Below are 17,187 nucleotides of genomic sequence, written 5' to 3'. Positions count from 1 at the left end.
TTTACACTCATAAGCATATTTCCATAAAACATTATGGAGTGCAACGTCACACACAGAACGGCAGGGTCATGAGCACAGGCTGGTCGGTTTCGGATATTGTATCTGTTACAGTGACATTTAATCCTGATGTTATGGACAGTCACCAAACCTCTGCTAACTGAGCACAGTTCAGTTCACACAACTAGACCAGCAAATGAACCCACTTTTAGCAAGAATGGAAGTAGCAGTCTTAAGTATGTGTTTTTTCTCCCCAAGTCCCTTATCATTCCTCTTCCTCTCTTTTGTATCTGCTCTAAAATATCCTATTTATAACAAAGCTTCAGAACCAAGCACAATATACCCAACGTGCCCCCTTCTGCGATGAATCAGATCATTGAGGCAACAGGGTACTTATTCCCTCATGCAAAGCTTTAATAATCACCTCTTACTTAATAAAAAAACTTTTTGCCTGAGCAGTTAGCCAGCATTCAGAGACTTGCAGAGTTGTTTCTGTTAGGAAGAGAAACTGATGATACAAGTTGGGTATTTCTTTGGTGCAATCCTGTTTATTTACAAAGAACATACACAAAGTCCTGTTTCCTGAAATCTTAACAACAGCAGACAGATTCCTTGCTCAGAAATCCAAGACTGCCTTTCCAAAGAGTACTGTGCCCATAAGCATCTCTGTGTCTCATCTTCCTTCCAGGGTCACATTCCCCTCTGTTTCCTTCCCTTTCTGCCCAACAACACACACACAGATATGCACAATTACAACCAATCAATTCTCTAGCTCTTGCATTTTGCAGTCAGACTCAGGGATCCCCTCAACCCACATGACTTAGCTTCCAATCCCCTTGCTGGGCTGTCTATTGCTTTGGGTCATGGTTTCTAGCTATCACTACATAAAGGGGCATTTAACTGCTCCTTCCATTTAGCCCAAATTAGGGGTGGTTAGCACACTCATCAGCTTTAATCAGGTCTGTAATTGTGTATAGATCAAAGAACCTGCTTGACGGCAACCATTAACAATATCCTTAGACCTTCCTACATAAAACAATACAATAGCCCCTTTCATCCTGTAGTATTTAACACTTATATTCAAATATTTCTCTTTATTAAGGATCCTCACCTTGTCTTAAACACTGGATTTAGGGTAACTTTCAGTAACAAATTATAATACCCTAGATAGTCAAATATATATTTCATAGAAATTACAAAAGGAACAAAATATATTAAAAAACCCGAATGTCTGTAGAAACCAGTCTAATTTAATCTGGGCCTACAAACACTAAAATGCCTTGATCATAATGGTATTTATTGCATGGCATCACTATAAGGCAGAGTTAAGGTTGCCTTAATTGCATTTCCATACCTTAACACGTTTCTTTAAAGTGTCCCCTTAACTCTGTATTTCATGGGTTTGCAATTATTCATGTGGGGCTATTTAATATGTCCCTCTAATGTTTTTTACTTTTAAATTACTGATACTCATACTCTTCACCCTAATTCTATTTTAACACACCTTTTTGTCTTGGAATATAAATTAGAGGTGAACAAGACCTATTAGGCCACTTAATCCAATTTGCCCATCACAAGCCAGTGCTCTACTGTATGACAGTAGGAAGGGTGATGTAACAATCTAAATGCAGACCTGGGAACCAGGAACTCCTGAGCTATAGTCCCAGCACTCACATCCATTTCCTCTGTGAGCAAGATAGTTAGCATTCCTGCCTCAGTTTCCCCTTCTGTAAAATGTGACAAACAATACCTGCCTCATATCATAGGGTTGTTGTGAGAATAATGAAAGGTGCAAAGTATTATCATGAGTGTTATCTCAGGTCATGGCCCTAGTTGTTACTTTGCACCATATGAGCAAGGAGGGCGTCCTCCTTCATTCTCTCATATCTTTGTTCATAGTCCTATATTTCTCTGAATGGAACTGGATAAAATATATGGCTATAGATGGCTACCTGAAACTGGTACCTTAAACTTCGTTCTGTGGAACTGTAGGAGCCAATAATCAAGTTAAATATATATGGAAAATCAGTACCTCCATGATGTGAATAGGACTGTTGTCTCCTTCAGTGGGGGTCGGGGAGGGGGCAGTGATACTTCCCAGCAGGAAGCCTAAGCTGATGATGCAGTGTAGGATGGAGAAAATTCAGATCCCATTCAAAAGCCATGGAAGTCAGAAAGTTTCAAAGTTATTGTCAGGGCTGTTAAATAAAAAAAAAAAAATTTTGGTTAATATAAGATTCTCTCCATTCCACTTTGTGTCATGTGTTCAAGACAGCAGCTTCCTGTTTAATATCATATTTCAGACACCACATTTTGTACAATGTTTCATGTAATGAGATGTAGAGATTACACTGCTTTTATAGCACACCAGGGTCTCCTTTGTTTTAAAACCTGAAATGGCCTCATCATTTCGTTGCTCAGAGCTCTGTAGCATATTATCACTGAAGGCATAGTTTTCTATCTTCTATTTTTTTACCCTGGCCTCATTACCGTACATTTCCTTCATGGAATAGAATAAGCCAGTTTATCTAACCCTTTTGCTCTTGTCTTCCCAAGTCATCTGGAATGTAATTGTCCTTGTCTCCTGTATTGATTCCCTGTCTCTGATTTAATTTAATCACTTCACATTCCTTCTTCCAAAGCAGAGAACAAAATTGGTGCTAATACAGTTCTTCCCCTTCCTGTTAACTGGGCCTAACACCTCTTTCAAGGAGGCCACTAACTAAGCAGGTAGTCAGTGCTGCACTGCCTCTGTCAGTGTACTTCATTTACAGGAGCAGTTTATTAAACTTGCTGCAAGAAGCAGACAAGCATTCTTCACCCTGCCTTCCGCCTGGCCTGGCCTGCAGCCAGCTAGCTACAGCATTTACCAGTCCTTAGCTGTAGGGTTCCACCAGTGGAATGGGCTCCACCTAAGCAGGAGGGACACTGATGTATTGCCGGAAAGCCAAGCATTGCGGGGAAGGAACAGGCATATTGTGGGAAGAGGGAATCTGTCCAGAAGTCAGCAGAGAGGGAAATAAGCAGATGGATAGTCAAGGAGGAAATAATATTAATCACTGAAACAACCAGCCAAAGGGCCTCCTTCATTTTTTCGGGGTAAATTTTATGAAGTTGTTTTCATTGGCATTACACTGTTTGCTATTTTTTCAAAGGGCTGTGCAGCATTAGAGCCACCTGACTCCTGTTAAAGTCAATAGGAGCCATGCAGGTTACACTCCACACATTCTCTGCTAATACAGAGGTGGGGGCCCAAATTCCTGACTCTGTATTAGGGACCAAATTGTGCTAATTTTCACCCAGGCTAATAGATTAAAGTCAGATTGCTGATTTAGGTGACTAACCTTAAATCTTGTCTACGTGGGGAAATTTATTCGTAAGACAATCTGACTGGAACAAGGTTTCCCTGTGCAGACAACTTTAGACTCCCAAGCTGGAAACCTTTCACCATAAACCAGTTCTGGGCACCGCATTTCAAGAAAGATGGAGAAATTGAAGAGGGTCCAGAGAAGAGCAACAAGAATGATTAAAGATCTAGAGAACGTGACCTATGAAGGAAGGCTGAAAGAATTGGGTTTGTTTAGTTTGGAAAAGAGAAGACTGAGAGGGGACATGATAGCAGTTTTCAGGTATCTAAAAGGGTGTCATAAGGAGGTGGGAGAAAACTTGTTCATCTTAGCCTCTAAGGATAGAACAAGAAGCAATGGGCTTAAACTGCAGCAAGGGAGGTTTAGGTTGGACATTAGGAAAAAGTTCCAAACTGTCAGGGTGGTTAAACATTGGAATAAACTGCCTAGGGAGATTGTGGAATCTCCATCTCTGGAGATATTTAAGAGTAGGTTAGATAAATGTCTATCAGGGATGGTCTAGACAGTATTTGGTCCTGCCGTGAGGGCCGGGGACTGGATTTGATGACTTCTTGAGGTCCCTTCCAGTCCTAGAGTCTATAAACTTTAGGTTCTTCAGTTTCCTTCTCTGTAAAACTGCGGAAATATTTACCTACTTCACAGGAGTAATCCCCCACAAAATCCTACCTCCCTACCTCAGGATTGGTGTGGGGGTGAATGGGGTTCAACAGTGAAGTACTGTGGAGTGTATGCTCTGGCAGGTCTTACCAAGCTGAGAAGGCGTCAAGCTAGCCTCCAGGGTAGTGGGAAGTCCAACGGTACCTCTATTACTCTAGGGCAACCCGGCCAAAGTGGAGGGGGGACCACAGTTACAGGACACAAGGGCCGGCACCCCGAATGCACAGCTGCAAAATTCTTCTACCAAATAACCCACATGAGCCACAGGAGTAATGTTAGGCTTTTTGAATTCACAACTTTGAAGCAATATGAGATCTTAGGATGAAAAACTATCAAAGGGCAGAATATAAGGTTAAACACACCATATCCGTATAAAGTATTAATACTAAGCAAGCTTCAGGGCAGACAGAGACACAAAGATCAGCATGAAGAGCAATTTTGTTCAGTTAAGGCTTGATCTTGCAAGGTGCTGAGGGCCCACATTGCCCTCTACTACATGGGAATTTAGGGCACTTGACATCTTGCGCAAGGTGCTTGGTAACATGCAGAATTGGGCCCTTATATATTCTACCAGTGTTTTGGAGAAGGGACTATGTAGTAATATGATATCATTCACTCATGATATAATCACAGTTAAAAAGAACAACTCAGTACAGTTCTGGGACATATAAATACTGACATCAATTATGTCACAGGAAATTATTGTAACACTAGAGTGGGACTTTATTTGGAATATTGCCCACAATGTTTTATATAAATGGAGACGAGGCAGTAGCTAGCCACCTAGAATGATAGAGACTCAAAGGTTTTAGCTGTAATACCAGTGGAATAAAGAAACTAGGGCTGTATTCTTTGGGAAAGGGGAAATGAAAAGAAGACTCCAGTGAACATAGATTTTTGAAAGGACTGGAATATTGAGAATGGGTTACTTTCTCCTTTCAGTTGCAGTGGTGTAAATCTAGTGCAACTACATTGACTTCCATGGTGTTACTTCAGATTTACACTACAATTACATTACAATTGACAACAGATTTTCACCTGCTATGATATAGAGAAGTGGTCTCCAAACTTTTTTGTTCGCGCACCCCATCAGTAAAAATATTTTGAGCACGCACCCCCTGCTCCCGGCCGAACTGTCGAAGCAAAAAAGGGAAGGGGGGTGGGGAAAGCCGCTTGGACTCCTGGCTGAACTGCCGAAGGGAAAAAAAAAGTGGTGCTGCTCTGGTGCTGCTCCTCCTGCCGCGCACCCCAAAGGATCCTCTTGCGAACCCCTGGAGTGCGTGCAGCCCACTTGGGAGACCACTTATATAGAGCTATTGGATGTAGGGATTATCTAATTATTTTTATGTCTTCCCATCACAGCAGTAGCTTTGCACCTCCTAAGCCTTTACTGAATTCATCCTCACTGCAGCCCTTGAGATAGGAAAATATTATTACTCCCATTGTATGGATGGGGAAATGGAGGCACAGAGAAGTGAAATGACTTGCATAAAGCCAGACAGGAAATCTGTGGGCAAGCCAGGAATTAAAAACAGATTTTCTGAGTCTCACTCTGTTGACTGAAACACAAGACCATCTCATCTCTCTTAACCTTCTCTCCAATAGCAGGACAAGAACAAGGACTTAAAATGTTGGGGTCTGTCTGCCCATGCCAGTGTGCATCAGGATTAGCTCTGCTGAAGTCAGTGATGTTACACTACTGTCAAAGTAGCGTGAAGGGAGGGGGGAATTGGGGCCTAGAACTGATGGAACTTAGGCAGGATTTCTTCACAAAGAATGTAGCTTATATATGGAAGAGGGGCCCGATTTTCAAAAGAATGCCATCCCCATTCAGGCACTGAAATAAAATGGTCAGATTTTCAGAGGTGCTCAGCATCCAGCAGCTGCAATTGAGAGCAATGGAAATGGCTGAGCACTTTTGAAAATCTGTCCATAAACTAGGAAGGTCGTCAGTGGATGCAATAAGTATGCCTAGCTTTAAAAAGAGAGAGAAGCATTTGGATGAAAAAGAAAAGAAAAAAAAAAGCTCATGGGCTGTAGCTGCTAAGTCAGCATTAGGAAATGGATATAGATGGGCTTCCTTCCTTCCCTGAAATATCCTGTATTCTAATAATTTCACCATTTGGTGAATTGGTTTTGGAAGGAGCTGCTGTTGCTGATGACCTGGCAGCAGTTTCTGGCTCTGAGCAGTCAGTCAGGAGGAGGCCTGGGTGGAGGCAAGCCCTTGGCTGCTATGGATTTTGTTCCAGAAGGATCATATACCATATGCATATTTGAGCAATGCAGTCTCTCCTCTAAATCCAAAATGCAGGGCTTGCGTGATTCACTAACTAGCCCAACCCTCTTTAGGGTAACACTGCACTCACAGCATCTGAGGAGGCACCCGGCGTTGCAGATATTGCTTGGATTACTCCCTTCAATTTTTTTTTTTTTTGGTTAAACCTGGATTCATTCTCCAAACCCAGATATCTGCTCCTTGATTATAGGGAGCTTCATTAGATTGACACAGAAATACTGCACGTTCACTGCAGGGGGACAAGGGGGGTGGGGAGGAGGAGGGTACAGGCCTTCCCAGCATTCTGGAGCAGGGCTGTGGGTGGTGCAGGCCTCTCCAGCATTCTGAGCTATACCAGCAGTACCATGTTCCCTAGCATTCTCACACGGGAGACAAAGGTCTCTCCAGTATTGCAGAGGATGTTAATGCTGAGGTAGAGCTCTGTGGAAATCAGTTTATTAAGAATAGCTTTAGGGAGTTTGTCATAAATGCCTAAGAGATTTAGGAGCACATGTCCCATTGACTCAAGGGGGACTTGTGCTCCTAAATCCTGTAGGTGCTGTTGGAAATCTCCCCCATAACCCTTTATTTTCCTTGGGGGAGGGAAGTTTTGTTTTCCAGTGCCTTAAATTTTGTTGCTCTCTTTCTCTGGCTAAGACTCTCTGCTTTAGAATCTCTGAATTTCTAAAGGCAACAAAGCCATGAAAAGGTTGAAGGAAGGAAGCCATCACTCATCAGAAACTTCCTATTTCATTTTAGGGACTTCCTGCCCCGTGGATCAGGCATTGTCACCAGACGCCCACTGGTCCTGCAGTTGGTAAACTCTACAACAGGTATGTGAACCATCTCCACTCCTCCTAACCCAGCAAATAGCACAGAGGAATGGAGTGAGGTATAATCTTCCCTCTCGGCAGACACCAACATTTTCTGTATTGCTATATCCCAGACAGAAAAAAATATTCATTGCCAACCTCTAATAAATTTTATGGCTCATGTATAGGAATATAATCAGAGTATACTGAAAATCTTACCCACTTTGGATGGCCCATGTGAAACAAGTTGGGGGTTCTCACTCTGTTTCCCGATGGACAGATGTCCACATCACAAAACCCACCACCACAGTTGACAAAAAATTGGCAAACTTGTTGACAATCTGAGAAGAGCCCAAGGACTGAATGGGACATGGAGATGAACTCCCCCCGACTCCTAGAAGAGGCCCCTCCAGTTTGGGATAGAAGTTCATTGGCAGAACCTTGCCGTGCTATCCCTGTTCTGTGGGAAAGAAGACAGCAGTCTACAAGGCTGTCAATTTGGCACTTTTTGCCAGCACTAAACTCACTAGGAGCCAGGTTTTGATACTTGTACTCAGCATGAGTTCTGCTTTATTCTGAGAGCAGTCCCACTGAAATCAGTGGTACTACTCAATGTGAGAAAGCAACTTGGAATATGTCCTCATAAAAATAGTACTTTCATTTCAGCTATTTAAAGTCTAGGCTGCATTAAATGTTCAGGAGCAAAGTGCTTCTCATCAGCTTGTGCTGAATTTATTAGGTGGCTTCATCAAGCTCCTCATGACTTTCCCTTGACTGCAGACCTATGATTTATTGAATGGAGGAGACCTAGATAAGACTGGAGAACCCTAGCAGTCAGCTTTTCATAGGATTAGTAACTATAGACCAGGGCTAGGCAACCTAAGGCGGCACGCGAGCTGATTTTCAGTGGCACTCACACTGCCTGGGTCCTAGCCACCGGTCTGGGGGGCTCTGCATTTTAATTTAATTTTAAATGAAGCTTCTTAAACATTTTAAAAACCTATTTACTTTACATACAACAATAGTTTAGTTATATATTATAGACTTATAGAAAGAGACCTTTTAAAAACGTTAAAATGTAGTACTGGCACAAGGAACCTTAAATCAGAGTGAATAAACAAAGACTCAGCGCACCACTTCTGAAAGGTTGCCGACCCCTGCTATAATAGAACCTCAGAGTTACGAACACCTGAGGAATGGAGGCTGTTCATAACTCTGAAATGTTTGTAACTCTGAACAAAACATTTTGGTGGTTCTTTCAAAAGTTTATAACTGCACATTGACTTAATACAGCTTTGAAACTTTACTATGCAGAAGAAAAATTCTGTTTTTAACAATCTTAATTTAAATGAAACAAGCAGAGAAACAGTTTCCTTACCTTGTCAAATATTTTTTTAAAACTTGCCTTTTTTTTAGTTTACATTTAACACAGTACTGTACATGCTTTTTTTTTTTGTTGTCTCTGCTGCTTCCATACGTCCCATTCCAAATGAGGTGTGTGGTTGACTGGTCAGTTTGTAACTCTGGTGTTGTAACTCTGAGGTTCTATTGTAATGTAATTTAAATGTGTTGAGAACTAAGCATCAGAGTGTCAGTTACAGAAAAAAAAAGACATTTGGGCTTAGTTATTTACATCAGGAGCACATTAGCTAAAATTGTCTCTTCTGCTGTAACTAAGACAGGCATAGTGGGAACTGAAGTTTCACCGTGAAGATACAAGGAGAATCTTTTCTGCCAGTAATTAAGGGCCAGACCCTGCCAATGTTCCCTGTGCAGAATTCTCATTGAAATCAGTGGGACTGCTGGGTGTGGGTCAATGGCAGAATTGAGTTCTTAGTGCTTGAGAGTGTGGGACACTTATCCCAGCCTGTGTGTCTCAGATCTGTAAAGCAGCAGTTCTACTTGTCAAGTAACTGGTAAGCAGAAATTTGGTCCTCTCGCCACTAGAGGATGACACCATTATTTACCCCAACACTCTAACAAAGTGCTAGACACTGATCACACAACACTAAACACTGTGTTCCACTGCACTGTGTGCATGGTGTTTATCCCTGCAGACAGGCGTGTATTTAGCTGCCTTGGTTTCAACAGAGGAAGGCTTGAATCATTAATTGGATATCAAGGGGAGGACTCTATCCCTGCTGGGGCATGAACTGAGGATCAGCAGCTCTCTGGCTTGAGCTGAAGGGGATTCCCTCAGCTGTTGGTAGTGATAGTAGTACCTTAGTTACCTCCTCTTTGCTAGCCTCCTGGCACTAGAGGTTGAGACCTTTGCCACAGCTTATCCCTTTTGACGGTTTCCCCAGCCCAGCAGAGACAATCTGTAACTTTCTAGTGTTGTTTGACTAGAATTTGGAGAGTTTCTACACTGCAAAGGGAAGAAGTTCACCGACTTTGAAGAAATACGTCTGGAGATCGAGGCTGAGACAGACCGCGTTACTGGCTCCAACAAGGGGATTTCCTCTGTCCCCATCAACCTCCGGGTCTACTCTCCCCATGGTGAGTACTGTACAACATTCAAGACTGGAGTATTTGGGGGGGACAGGGGAGCAGAATGGTGAGGTTGACTCTGCACTCTGATGCTGCTCTGTCTTGGAACGAAGTAGTAAGAACAGAAATCGCTGCTGTGAGAGCTTGCAGATTCTTTGCTCACAAATCCCCACAACAGGCTGGACCCTGCTGAACCAATCTCCAGCCCTTTGACCACATTGTGACAACTCACTGAGCTATCTGGCAATAGTACACTATGTTGCCCCATGCTGGACCCAAGATCCAGACTCAAATGGGATCCTGCTGTGCCAGGTTTGTAGGACTGGGATTGCTGTGGAGACAGCATGCTCAGCTCTTAGGGGAAAAGGAGCACCTTGCACGGCTCTCGAATGATTCCCCCAGTTCACACAAGGCCTGCACTGATAGACTTCAAAGGGAACCACATCCAGCACTCCACTGGTAGAAAGGAGAAATGCTATGACATAGGGGAATAGGGGTGTGGGATTTGAAATGGGTTTAGATTAGCTCCCTATCCAGAAAAAAATAAAGATTGAATGACCATTAAGGATTTTCTAAAGACTTTATAGTTGATGAGCTTTTCTACTTGATTGAGATACTAAATAATTCTATAAGCCTAAATGGTTGCTGGGAACTCTCTCTTCATAATCTGCCAGTGCTACTCCACAATTACCTCTGTTGGGTTTTCTTTTAACATTTAAATCAGCTGTTCTCAGACTATGATCAGGGGACGTATGGTGTTCAGAATAGAGATGGTGAAGGTCTCTCCATGTGCTCCACAGAAGGAAAAGGTTGGAGAATCACTGATTTAAAGACAGAGTTGCTTGCCTCTTGTTGCTTGTGCTCCAGTTCCTTACCTGTTGCATTCTGCCCCTAATCTTAACGGGCCCAGTCCCATAGCCCTTATTCAGGCAAAACTCCTGTCATAGATATTTGGACATTTGCCTGAGTAAGGATTGCAGGATATGGCCCTATAGTTGGTTAATCATCTTGTGCTTGGCTTTTTGTCAACATCACTTACCTAACTGCTCCTGCAGCAATGAATTGCGACTTCCAAATGATGCTCAAGTGGTTGTTCAGATTTAAAAGAGATAGGAAATCTGGAATCATGTCACACCATTGTCTTTTTTAAGCAGAATCCCCGTCCAAAATCAATGGCATAATATAATATGGGCCCTATTCCTGTATATAATGAGCCTATGAGCATTGTTTACTGCCATACAAAATGGAGATGGAGTGAATGGCTCACAGAAAGTCATACCTCTCTCACTGTATCTCTGTCTTTCTTCCCCCAACACCTCTTTACTGCACCAAAGATGGGGAGATGCTCCTGAAGTTTCTAGTAATATATGCACTGTTTGGCACTTGAGCAGGAATGACTCATGGTGTGTAGACATCAGCCATACTGAAAGAAGGGTCTCCCACTTTACACTGAGATGCCTTGGCAGGAGGAGATTGAAGAGACTAGGATGTGGCAAATAAAAGCCTTTCAGAAGTTGCTGCATAACAGATATTAATACACAGTAAAATATTTTTATTGATAATCTCTTGTCTCTTTCTGGCATCTTCCATCCAGAGATCTCAAAGCTCCTTAAACTGCAAAACAACTGAGAGAGACTGGTCAATGTTATTAGCCCTATTTTGCAGATAGGGAACTGAGGCTTTGAGATAAGAAATAAGTTGCCACAGTCAGTGGCAGAAACAGGACTAGAACTCGGGAGTCCTGTGTCCCACTCCCCTGCTCTAACCACTAGACAGGAATATTGCCCAGTCTTCTGGCTCCCAGTCCCCTGATCTGACTACTAGACCTAATAGCTACTACTTCTCTAGTAATACGATTATTATTAATAATAATACCTAGCCCTTATAATTCACTTTCCATCATCAGTAGCACACAGCACTTTACAAAGGAGATCAGTGTCATCATCCCTATTTTATAAATGGGAAAACTGAGGTAGAAAGAGATGAAGTGACTTGCCCAAGGTTACAGCAGGCCAGTGGCAGAGGTGGGAACAGACCCTATAGAATCCTGAGTCCCAGTCCACTGCTCTCACCACTAACAAAAAGGAAGGGTTTTTTTTTTTTTTACTTTTTTCTGGGCTGCATGAGACTCTGGGTGCTGCTGGCTGAGTTATATGTATATATCTATCATGCCTATCCGTGTAGTAGGTAACCACTTTTAAATTTACAGATGCCTCTCATAAACAGAACAAGCTACCCTTATTGGGACCCTCACTCTTCTCCTTTCCCTTGCCTAGTCCTGAGTCTGACACTTGTGGACCTACCGGGAATGACAAAAGTCCCAGTGGGGGACCAGCCACTTGACATTGAGTTCCAGATCCGGGAAATGATCATGCAATTCGTCACCAAAGAGAACTGCCTCATTCTGGCTGTATCCCCAGCCAACTCTGATCTCGCCAACTCTGATGCCCTCAAGATCGCAAAGGAGGTTGACCCCCAAGGTAAATCCAGCCTCTGTTTTTGTTTTAGCATGGCATTTCTGGCACTAGATCTGGTTCTCCCTTGTCCCTGGACATGAGTAATGGTGTATGCCAGTGACATGTTCCCCTGCTCAAGAAACAGTCTTCCCAACACACATAGCTCTTGCCCAGTTCACACAACCCCCTGAGACAGTGGTGTTCTCAACCCATGCACCCTCCAATCATCAAGGCAGTGACATGCTCAACACACAGACTCCTATGGCAGTACCCTGTCAAATCCTGTTGAGGTTGCTTCCACATGGGGTGTTGTTCTAGAACAGGGGTCGGCAACCTTCGGCACATGGCCCATCAGGGTAATCCTCTGGCGGGCCACAAGACATTTTGTTTACATTGACCGTCCGCGGGCGTGGCCCCCCTTGCAGCTCCCATTGGCTGGGAACAGTGAACCACAGTCACTGGGAGCTGCGGGGGGCCGTGCTTGCGGATGGTCAACGTAAACATAATGTCTCGCGGCGCGCCAGCGGATTACCCTGATGGGGCCGCGTGCCGAAGGTGGCTGAGGCTGACCCCTGTTCTAGAAATTCTTGGTTCTCCCTCCAGTGAGGAAAAAGGCTTCCCACCCTTCAGTCACCCAACTGCTCCCTAGAGGGGATAGACCTGTTAGGTAGAGCCATCTTCACTAAGCCCCCTCTTTGCTGTAGCCCAGAATGGGGGTATCTCAGAATCAGCCTCCCCTCTCTCCTCTCCCACCACACTGGTATGCTCCAGTCCCCTCTCTCCCAAACCCTGTGCTGGAAGTCCCATGCACTGAGTTCAAGAGCCCTTGTGGAACCCAGTCAGGTAATTTGCAGTGCTTCCTCTGCCCAAATTGTTTACAGGAACTGTTGCTGGTTCAAGCTAAATCATGTCTGCTTGTGTCCCCATAGGCCAACGCACCATTGGCGTCATCACTAAACTGGACCTCATGGATGAAGGGACCGATGCACGAGATGTGCTAGAAAACAAGTTACTTCCCCTTCGAAGAGGTGTGGATCCCCTTTTCATTTCCTCCTCATTCTCCTCCCTTCTTTCCCCCGGGTCCCATCCCCTTCCTCCAACATTCCCCAGAACCTGTGCCACAACAGTGTTCTCCTCTCTGATAGACTATCTGCCCCAAACCTGATGTTAAATCATTGGGCCCCTCAGATCCAAGCTGGAAAAAGACGTCCCTCAGTTCCAAGAGAGAACAACCAACCTCTTTGTAAGGGGAAATGTGCCATGCTCCTCTGAAGGGAATCCCTTCCCAAGAGTCTTTGTACCTGTATGCAGTCCTGGCAGCCAGAACCCAAAAGCAGAATCCTGTTCTCTGTGTTATATCTTTTTTTATGGAAGAAAAGTTGTAGACATGGCAACCTGGGTCTCACCTCTCCCTCCCAGATATCAGAATCTGGGCTTTCTTTTTTTTTTACATTTATATTTAGGGCTTTTGATTTTTCATTATAACTGGTCAACGCAGATAAAACACCCCTGATAAAAAGAATTAAAATGGTGTTTATCCAACACCACTGGAAAAACACCGGAAATGGTTACTTGTATTGAAGGGCTGGTCTACAGGAAGCAATAATGTGTGACTTCTGAAGCACACTAACATGCTGTGCATTAATTGGTCTGTGTAGACCTTGCTGGTGTGGACTAAAGGTTCCCTAGTGCACTTTAACATAGTGCTGTTTGAATGAGTACTATGTTAAAGCGCACTAGGGAACATTATAAAGAGATTACTCATTACAGTATATATTACTGTATGTAGTAGATATATTAATGTATATAATAGACATTACTCGTTTCCATATACACAAAGAGAACACTTCTATTTTGGATTCCTGCATAAAACTTAAAAGTTGCTAAAAATAAACCCTGAAAAACTAAATTAATAAACAATAAAAATAGAAGCCTTATTTATACAGTGGTAGCCCTAAAGCAGTTGTTCTCAACCAGGGATATGTTTACCCTTGGGGGTACGCAGAGATCTTCCGGGGGTACATCAGCTCACCTAGATATTTGCCTAGTTTTACAACAGACTACATAAAAAGCACTAGCGAAGTCAGTACAAACTAAAATTTCATACAATAACTTGTTTATACTGCGCTATATACCATACACTGAAATGTAAGTACAATATTTATATTACAATCAATTTATTTTATATGGTAAACATGAGAAAGTAAGCAATTTTTCAGTAATAGTGTGGCTGTGACACGTTTATATTTTTGTCTGATTTTGTAAGCAAGTAGTTTTTAAGTGAGGTGAAACTTGGGGCTACACAAGACAAATCAGACTCCTCAAAGGGGTACAGTAGTTTGGAAAGGTTGAGAACCACTGCCCTAAAGGACACAATCCGATTGGGTAGGTGCTATACCAAGGGTAGGCAACCTATGGCACGGGTGCCGAAGGTGGCGCGCGAGCTGGTTTTCAGTGGCACTCACACTGACCGGGTCCTGGCCACCAGTCCGGGGGGCTCTGCATTTTAATTTCATTTTAAATGAAGTTTCTTAAACATTTTTAAAGCCTCATTTACTTTACATACAACAATAGTTTAGTTATATAGTATAGCCTTATAGAAAAAGACCTTCTAAAAATGTTAAAATGTATTACTGGCACGCAAAACCTTAAATTAGAGTGAATAAATGAAGATTCGGCACACCACTTCTGAAAGGTTGCCGATCTCTGTGCTATACAAAGATAAAATAAATGACAGCTCCTGCCCCAAAGAGATTACAGTTTAGAAGACAAGGCCTAACAGGTGGATGAGAAAAATAATTGCATTGGGGAGGGGACGCGATAATAAATAAATATAATGGGAGATTCACAAATCTTAGCTGGTTAGCAGTAGTGACTGCAGCCCTCCACCTGCCTTCTCTTTTCCTTCCCAGGTATCAGAACCTAGTGGAAATTCCAGTTTAAATTTTTCAACTAGTTTCTAATGGTTCCAGTTATCAGTGTGGTCTCCCCCTCCTTCCATTACCAGGAGTCCAAGTGCAGAATCACCCTTTTCAAACTTAGACTCCCCTTTGCCCTCCCCTCCTAGTGTCGTATCGCAGGCTCTCCATACCCTGGATTGTCTCCTGGCTGTGTCCAATGTTTCTGCGCTTCCACCGTGCTGCCATCTGACTTTTGGTCTTTCCACTGGTAGGTTACATTGGTGTGGTCAACAGAAGTCAGAAGGACATTGATGGCAAGAAGGACATTCAGGCTGCACTGGCTGCAGAGAGGAAGTTCTTTCTCTCCCACCCATCTTACAGACATATGGCTGAACGCATGGGCACCCCCTACCTGCAGAAAGTGTTGAACCAGGTAACGGCAGCTGGGCTCTGCAGCTGGCTACCACCAGGACAGAGAACAGACCAAAATGGGGCTGTCACCCAGGGTTACTCGAAGATCATGACAATACTAAACACTCCTAGAGCACTTGGCAAACGTGAATTAATGAATACTCACAATGGATCGATACATGATTACTGTCCCTGTTTTAATGCTCTGAAACTGAGGCATAGAACAGCTAAGTGATTTGCCCAAGGTCACAAAAGGAGAGAGTGTCAGTACAGGACCACTAAACTGTGCCTGACTCAAATACCCTGATATAAGGAAGCACTTTCCTCTGGGCTGAAAATCAAGTTCATGCACTAAACACAAAAGGCCAAATTCTGCTCTCAGTAACATCAGTATAAATCCAGAGTAAGTATACTGAAGTCAATAGCATTAGTCTAGATTTACACCAGTAGAATTCCTCCTGATTTACACCACTGTAAGTGAGAGCAGAACTTGGCCTATCATGTTTGTGGGTTTTTTAGCTTCAAGAGATCATTGCATTTCCTGTAGTCCTGTAATATTTATTAAAATTATTTCGATGTTCAATTAAAAATGATGCCTATCAGAAAATTGTTTTATAAATTAATTCGGATAAGACTCTAATATGGCTGGAGGGCTGCCTTCTCCTGAGACACATCCAATGGAGGAAACTATAAAAACCAAAACCTCATATGTTAAGATTTAATGGGACACCATCAACTTGCAAATCACATTTGTCTGACAATTTTTTAATTGCTATAGTTCAAGTACACCCAAGATCAGTAGAACTGAAAGAAGTTAGCAAAAGCGTATGGACTTTTCTCTATTTTTTCTGATTGGTATATTTGAAATTGTGAAAAAATCTTTAAAAAAAAAGCCTTTTCACCATAAGAATGAGACAGCATTGACTCCCCCTTCTGCCTCTAAAGCCCTACCAACTCAAAAAATAAAGAGAGAGAGAAATTAATAAAAATCTTAAAGATTAAAAAAAAATCAAAACTAAAAACTCTCCCTCAAACAGTGTTTTGACCCCAAAAAGGGAAAAGTGCCAGAGACTCCACGAAGTCTTCTATGGACTTTGCTATTGCTACTGATTTGGGTACTCATAGTATAATGATGGGTGGCAGTATAAAACCCTATGATACACAAATAGATAAAAACACATTGCATATTATCAGTAGAGCTGTAGGTTTGTCATGGGTGGAAAAACGTCATGCATACCATAATTTTTCTGTTTGTCCATGTCTTTTTTTTCCTGTCCATGATTTTCCCAAACAGTGGGTCACCAGGGGCCAGGAGAGGAGGCGGGGTGGGTGGAAAGGGGTTTGGAGAGCAAGCCCAATGGCTCCTATCCTGTGGTCCTGAACTCAGCTCCCTGCTCAGAGCGTTGGGAGCTGGAGCACCAGGTCGCAGCACCATTCATGTTTTGTCCTGTCCCACCTGCCCCAAGTCACCAAGCAGGATTAGTATTGCAGTGCCTGGGTGGAACATGCAATTGCAGGTGGTCAGTGCCACTAGGCAGGGGGAGGAGGGCATTTTTAATCAAAGCTCAGGGAGCTGTCACAGTAAATTTAGTAACCTGTGACTTTTACTACATTTACAGTGACTGCTCCCTGATTTTTTCATAAAACTGCAGTGACAAATGTGCAGCCCTAGTCATTAGTTTCCCTGTTTTGCTGAGGATCAGTTGTACTTCCCATCTCATGCATTAGCAATACGATAATGTTGCTCTCAAATCCGCTTCTTCTCCCTTGCTGGAAAGACCCCTCAGGTACATGAGGAGAGGAGGAGACAAAAACCTATGC

At 43.0% G+C, this 17,187-nt stretch overlaps 1 protein-coding gene across 15 annotated transcripts in view; it reads left to right on the top strand.

The window, feature by feature from the left end:
• DNM1 (dynamin 1) overlaps positions 1 to 17,187 on the top strand; it is a 102,246-nt gene that overhangs the window by 24,943 nt on the left and 60,116 nt on the right. For all 15 annotated transcript variants that reach the window (XM_044993111.1, XM_044993112.1, XM_044993113.1 and 12 more), the window contains exons 2-6: positions 7,057 to 7,130; positions 9,459 to 9,608; positions 11,876 to 12,079; positions 12,985 to 13,083; positions 15,228 to 15,388. In XM_044993111.1, coding sequence (XP_044849046.1) covers positions 7,057 to 7,130; positions 9,459 to 9,608; positions 11,876 to 12,079; positions 12,985 to 13,083; positions 15,228 to 15,388 — 688 coding nt within the window. The remainder of the gene's footprint in view (positions 1 to 7,056; positions 7,131 to 9,458; positions 9,609 to 11,875; positions 12,080 to 12,984; positions 13,084 to 15,227; positions 15,389 to 17,187) is intronic.

Source organism: Mauremys mutica, chromosome 18 (assembly GCF_020497125.1).
Source record: "Mauremys mutica isolate MM-2020 ecotype Southern chromosome 18, ASM2049712v1, whole genome shotgun sequence".
NCBI lineage: Eukaryota > Metazoa > Chordata > Testudines > Geoemydidae > Mauremys > Mauremys mutica.
This window is presented reverse-complemented; position numbering and strand designations above follow the sequence as displayed.